This window comes from Glossina fuscipes, unplaced genomic scaffold (assembly GCF_014805625.2).
Source record: "Glossina fuscipes isolate IAEA_lab_2018 unplaced genomic scaffold, Yale_Gfus_2 177, whole genome shotgun sequence".
Classification (NCBI taxonomy): domain Eukaryota; kingdom Metazoa; phylum Arthropoda; class Insecta; order Diptera; family Glossinidae; genus Glossina; species Glossina fuscipes.
This window is the reverse complement of record NW_023998520.1, coordinates 365,963-372,934: the sequence shown is the minus strand read 5'-3', so window position 1 is coordinate 372,934 and position 6,972 is coordinate 365,963. Positions and strand designations below refer to the sequence as shown.

Below are 6,972 nucleotides of genomic sequence, written 5' to 3'. Positions count from 1 at the left end.
TGATACGGTTGCTGTCGCTGCTTTTGCTGTTGACGATGTTCATTTTATGCATAATTTTATTTATTCTAATTTTTGTTGCGCTCATTTTCAGGTTTTTTGTTTGGAAAAATTTGTATTTTTCTTTTTTTTTTTCTAAATAATTTGTTAGCTTAGCAATTTTGTTTATTTCTTTTTATTTCTGTTTCGAGTTTTGTGAGTCTATACTTTGATTTTAATACAAAAAGAACGTTTTTTTGTTTATTTTTTACCTGAGATTCAATTGCTTACAACTTTAACTATATGTGTGTATTCGATATTTAAGATAGTAAGTACGGTATTTAAGATAGTAAGTACAATTCGCCCATACGTATGCAAATGTGTAGATATATTTATATATATACATGTGATATATATTTATATATATGCATGTTTATATATATTTATATAGACATTTTGATATATTTATTCGCATGTGTATAAAAACTAAATGATCGAAATAGTTCATGCATACATATACGGGTGCTTGCCTATGAGTATTCGAACGCGTATATCCTGTTAGTTGTTTCCAATATTTTTAGAATATGGCTCATTGTAAAAGAAAATTGATGAATAGAGAAAAAGCATATGTTCATCTCTGTTCAACAAATAGTAAATGAAAGTAATAATAACAGAATTCTGTTACCCTTTACTATGAAAACTTTTTTTTCTCCTCATTTGAATCTTTATTTGCATAGCTAAAAAAATAGATAGAATACGCCTTCAACTGCCGGAGAAAACACCGACCGGGAGACATTGCTTGCGGAAAACTTTCCAAAATGCAATTGAAAAGAAATTTCTTCAACCAGGAAGCCGGATATTTCAAATTTTGTTTAAGGATAAGGAAGCTAGCCTGGCTTGCTAAAATGTATTGTTATAATTTTATAATTATGTGACAAGTTTTCTACATATGAAGAATGAAATATAGAGAAATCAATTCAACAAGTACCTAAATTTTATTCCGTTTTTCTACACTCTATAAGAATGGAGACTGAGTTTTTCTGTTTTTGTAGGAGAAAGGTGGAAAACTTTATCATGTGTCTACTGTAGTTTATGAATGATGAATCGATTTAAACATGTCCCTCTACATGGCGACTAGCGAAGTGACAGAAATGTGTGAAAGATGTTGTCGTTAGTATAAGTCTAGCATAAATTTTTTAAGTAAATACTGAGTGAGTTACGTTATCAACAACAACAATATAAATAAATACCATCTTTATGCCTGCTACAAGAAAACAAAGTTACACCAGTTTCTGCATACCTTCGTAACACCCAGAAGTGCGCATCGACCCAGATTCAGTAGTAGATTGACGGTGTTGTGCCCAAAGCGGAGAACACACTTAGAAGATAAAATGAGATCCAGAACAGAGAGCAAGATCTGGTTCTTGAGAATAAGTTCAATTTCCTCGGATAGTGCCGGGAGAATGGAAATCGGTCTCAAATCATCAAAAGTATTCACTATTTTGACTATACGAATGGGAACAACACTCGCAGTATTCCAAGGCACAGGATATGCGGATTAAGTCAAGGTAGAGTCAATATGAAAAATTAACAGTCGAGAAATGTACGGGAAAATAAGCTTAATAAAGAAGGTAGGTATAGAACCTTTTTCCACAAATTAAAAAAAAATTTAATTAAAATGATTTTTTATTGATTTGATTTTAAACAGTATTCAGCTCGAAGCTTATGGAACAACTGACTACAAAAATATTTTTATCAAAAAGATACTTTAACAAAATAATAAATAAGGCAGAAAATACTTTATTTAAAACAAATATTTTTTACAAAATATGAAATTTAATAATTTTAATATCTTACAATAGGGATTCCATCATTCCCAATGGACTTAGATTTAGTTTTATACAAGGCTGCAAGTAGTTCAACATCAAATATGCATATGTAGAAGGACAAGAAACATTGGGCATGGCAGAATGTACAGTACCAACAAAATAATCATTCACCTCGTCAACAGTAAGGTTACATAGAGGTCATTCACATTACAGCACCCATAATTCTTCAAAATTCTCCACATAGTTGAAGGGACGATCCCAGAAAATAAGTTAACAAGGTATCTCTTCGTTTTTTTTCGAATGGTCCTCTTAGTTGTATCCCGATAACGACAATAGACTCTCCAGTTTTCCACAAGAAGGTCAAAAAAGTCGGGTAGGCCAAATCTCTCAACGATGTTGAAAGTCTGATAAGTTTGATTTTACCCAATCATCAATACCATTTGGGATTTTCTTCCTGACAACCGGGACAAAGGTGAACATCAATCCAATTAAATAGCTTAAGAACACCGAAAAATACAATATTCGCTGTAAGGAAGCGTTTTGCTTCCTTACTAATAACCGGTCCGTCCGCTTAAATGTCTACCCGTAGTCCCTAGTAACTTTCAGTCCAGTTCCTCCGTCCGCCCGAAAAACTAAACATTTCTGGGTATGGCCCTGGATCATCCGCCTCTGGGTTTGACGTAAGGTAAGGAACCGTTAACTGCTAAACTTCACACGAAGGTAGTACAAAATATACGTAATATAAACAGTAAACAACTATTGCAGAAACACACATAACAATGTATTTAAATGAATAAACGCCGTTAGGCCATGCAGAAAATATACACAGGAATAAACACTTAGGTAGAAAAATGTATAAGCACATATAATCATGTGACAATGCATCAACTGTATATATATTCACGAGCATAGAAATGTGTAGACAAATATATAAAATGTATAAACGCCGTTGGGCCATGCAAAACATATACACAGGGATAAACATTTAGGTATAAAAATGTATGAGCACATATGATCATGTGACAACGGATCCACTGTATAAACGACCAGCTGAAAATGTATGAAAGGGTATAAAAATGCATAGGCCATGTAAAATGGATAGAGATGTAGGATCACACATCCCAATAAAAAAACACACACGTATAAACATGTATAAACACACATAAACAGAAAATACACTTATGCTACACAAATGGTATAAAACTACATAAACGTAAGCGAAGTATTGTGCACATGGGTTAAGAAACGTAGCACTCACATACCTAACGGTGAATAAACCACGCGATCTAGTACCTGGGTGCATGTTGAGGAGGCATTTGATCAAACCTAGCAATAAAAAAAAAGGACAAAAAATTCTTAAATTCGAAATCGTCATGAAATTAAAACACACGCAACGATAATGAAGGGGCAAAAAAACTGGAATGCGCCCGTACAAACGTCTACCCGTAGACACTAAGCAGTCAATCTGGCTTGTCCCCACATGTCTTATTTTTACTGAATGTCAGATGATCACCCTCCTCCCGCACAAACTGTTGACAAGACATGATTCATATAAGAAGATATAAGCTTTTGATAAAATGTACAAAAATACATGGAACATACATCATCACCGAAGAATAAGGAAATATAGTAAAAGCTCCCTATTCGCGGTGTATACATTCCATAAAAATGCCGTCAATACGGAAACCGTGAATACGGAATGGTAATTTAGAAAGAAAAAAGAAACCGTGAATACAGAATGGTAATTTACATGGGATTATTGGGGATACGTTCCTAGGTGACAAAATAGAAAAAATCAATTATCTAAAAAAAACAATTTAATTGAACATTTTGAACATTTTAATTAATTATCTTAAGACTTTGATCTTAATGGTTTGAAGAAGTGACGTTTTTCAAAATGGCGTCACTTCAATTGGATTTTTGTGCAATTGGCTTTATTTGATTGTTTGTGTATGCGTTGCTGTTTGTTGTCTATCTCCTCTGTGTGTTTCTTTCTCTCATTAAACATTTATTATTTTTGTCGCAAGCTATACTTTTTGGTCGCAAGCTATACTTTTTGGTCGCAAGCCATACTTTTGTGGTCGCAAGCTATACTTTTGTGGTTGCAAGGACTGCCTGTTAGTATGTAAAGGTTGAGGTTACTCTGCAGCTGCATGTATGCACAGAGTTGCATGCATTTTCATATTAATTAAAAATTAATTCAATTTTGTTTGAGAAATACGAAGCACACAGTGAACTTTGATTCTGCGCCGCCTGCGGCGTCTGCCAGCAAAGAATTTTTACCGTAAATCACGTTAGAGGATTTTTTTACTAACCTTTATATAATTTTTTACAAAAAAAAATGCCCTTTATAGAATTTTAAAAACTGTTGAAAATCACCATTCAGAACAGAAAATCGATATTCACAATAGAGGTAGCAAAAATTTATTTGTGTTGTCATAGCGTACAACACCTATCGATAATCATCAATTCTCAGATACAAAGGAAGCAAACAAAAAAACGATGTTTTTCGCATGTGAAATACTCAAAAATAATAAATATCCAAAAAAATTCCGCATGGACATTCTCATAATCATGATAGCGGCTGTAGTGATGAAGCTGCCCACAACGATCAGCCCTTAGAAATGGGCATCGAATATAGCTTATATGAAAAAATAGATTTGGACAATTTAGAGTGTCTCAATGAAAAATTAGAAGGAAGTGGTAAGAGAGTGTTTAGGCCTTATGAAAATCGGTTGGATACAACGCAGGTGTGTAAGAAAACAAACAATTGTATAAAGATAATTTTCATTTTCAATTCGACTAACAACCTTTGCAGTTTGTTAAAAGTGATTCCGACGAAGAGTTACTCTTCTACATACCATTCACGGGCAATATCAAATTAAAAGGAATTATAATTATAGAAGGTAATGATGGTAGTCATCCAAACAAAATGCAGCTGTAAGTACACATACACATCAGTACAGTACCACAATACTCATGTAAAGGCACACAGCCGAGGACATGTTGCAAGGGAACAAGCGAGCGAGACTTCAGCTAAGGTAAGTACACGGACTACTTGACACGCTGACTCGTATTAATAATTTTTTATTTTTTTTTGACTCTACGGATAGGGGAAGGATTGGTTTAGCTTAATCGCCATCCCTGAAGGACTGAAAGGCCTTTTGACTCCATGGATAGAGGATGGATTGGTTTAGCTTAATCGCCACCCCTGAAGGACCGATGATTTTCTGTTGACATATGCCAACCAGAGACGGTGAGGGACAAACCATTGGCCCAGGAAGCCAAGGCAGCTATGACACGAACAACGTATCCGTTTGTTTTTTTTGGAGTAAACCGCGATCTCCAACGACATGTGCAACAAACCGGTCATAGACGCCTCAAGTGACCCATAACCGCCTAAGTAATCCGCGTTAGTACGAGAAAAGTAACAAACCGCTAACCCCGTGAGCATCAAATCGGTCGTAAACGCTACAATTGAGACATAATCGCCTCTAGCTACGGGGCTAGAAGCTTCATCAAAATGTGTTGGTTTAAAATTATGAAATATCGATACATTCCACCTCAAGCAGTGCGACCTTGTTTTTAAAATTTGTGAAGAGACAACATTTAAGTTAATCCAAAATTTTTTAGCTTTAGTGCCATCCAACCAGTTTATGAAGATGACGATAACATTTTTGCTTCCATAATCACCCAAGAAAAAGAAAAAGACAATGAAACTGGACTGGAAGATATGAAAGATCGCATGGAATTTTAATTTAGAAAAATGACAAAGAACAGTGCGCAAATCGACAAATCTACAGATTTCCAAACAGTTAATGGCAAGAACGTACTTATAACTGAAAAAGGCAAAAAACGTATAGAAGCCTTGCTAAATGAATTTCACAAAAGTGATGATGATATTGACAATAATATACTTTGTATAAAAAACAAAGTTATTTCTGAAAAGCGAAACATGCTGTGTGAAAAAAGCATGTTCAACAAGCAGGAAAGAAGAAAGAATGTACGATTATCCCAGTTTAGCAGCAAATTGTCAGCTGCATGTTCACAGACCGATGATACACCATTGTTGGCTCTTGATGATGAATCGAAACAAGCCGTTTTAAATAGTCCAATGCTGTTTGGTAAAAAGCGCTTGTTGTCATTAACCCCAAAATTAAATTTTAGGCCACCCACTGAACTCTGTCAGACATTCAATAGAAATTTACTACAAACCGAGACTACGACACCAGAATTAGGGGAGTTCGCTAAAAATGCTGTTGAAACAAGTACACCACTTCAGGAAATGGAAAAAGATAACGACGCAGTACTAATGGCAAACCGACCAAAGAGGTGGCGGCTAAGGGATTTAAGCCGTACTCGTACTAATTCAAAGAAATACCAAATGAAGAGAATTGATCGAACACGCAAATTTTCTTATAAGATTCATTTATTTTTTTAACGTTAGAACATTTTGAGTCCTTTCTTACGCTTTTTTCTTATTGGGTTCGATACTCATTGGCGTTGCTAGTGTGGCCATCTATCGCTATAAATACTAATTGGCTGGATAATATGTACTAAAGAAGCGAGAAATGATTATTTTATTATATTTACATAACATATAAAAATACCTAAGTTCACATATGCTTCAAGGGTCTTCAACTCCATGCAAGTTTAAATTAGTTTTGCTATTTTTCGCATTTTATTTAATTAATGACATTTGGATGTATTTTTCTTATCCTCCGTTTCTTATATTTTTTTGCTATTCAAATATTTTATAGTTATAGCTTTTTTAGTGTTTATATATAATATATATTATTACATTTTTTTTTTCAATAAATGCATGAATACATTTTTGTTTACACTTATTTTTCATCATAAAATTAAATCTTTTTTTGAACGGCTTACTACTCATCAGAAAAGTCGTCCTTGCCTACCTACCATATTGAAATAGCAAAATTTCATTTTTGTTGTTTTTTTAAGCTTTTTTTTTCCTTTCGACGTTTCATTTAAAGAGTTATCTTTGCTAAATTGCTAAAAATATTGTAGTTTTTTGATGTAAACTTTTTGTATGGTTTCGAAATTAAATAACAACATATTGACCACCATTTTGACGTCGCTTACTATTTCTAGGTCAATATTTGCATATTTATACATTTATAGGAGCCCTGGTTGTAAGCATCAACTT

The 6,972-nt window shown here is 34.0% G+C and overlaps 2 protein-coding genes and 1 long non-coding RNA gene across 4 annotated transcripts in view; all 3 read left to right on the top strand.

The window, feature by feature from the left end:
* Positions 1 to 1,374, top strand: part of LOC119641804 — a 3,248-nt gene extending 1,874 nt beyond the window's left edge. For both annotated transcript variants that reach the window (XR_005247892.1, XR_005247893.1), the window contains exons 5-6: positions 714 to 960; positions 1,029 to 1,374. This is a non-coding gene — a long non-coding RNA (uncharacterized LOC119641804). The remainder of the gene's footprint in view (positions 1 to 713; positions 961 to 1,028) is intronic.
* A 3,055-nt stretch (positions 1,375 to 4,429) lies between these two features.
* LOC119641782 (PITH domain-containing protein GA19395-like) lies at positions 4,430 to 5,562 on the top strand. The gene is made up of 3 exons (XM_038040618.1): positions 4,430 to 4,555; positions 4,624 to 4,745; positions 5,439 to 5,562. The coding sequence occupies exons 1-3, from the start codon at positions 4,430 to 4,432 to the stop codon at positions 5,560 to 5,562; spliced, it is 372 nt and encodes a 123-aa protein (XP_037896546.1).
* On the top strand, positions 4,754 to 6,519 carry LOC119641790. Its single transcript, XM_038040641.1, has 2 exons — positions 4,754 to 4,846; positions 4,919 to 6,519. Exon 2 carries the CDS (start codon positions 5,572 to 5,574, stop codon positions 6,244 to 6,246), a length of 675 nt encoding a protein of 224 aa, XP_037896569.1. The 5' UTR covers positions 4,754 to 4,846; positions 4,919 to 5,571; the 3' UTR covers positions 6,247 to 6,519.
* The last annotated feature ends 453 nt before the right edge of the window (positions 6,520 to 6,972 follow it).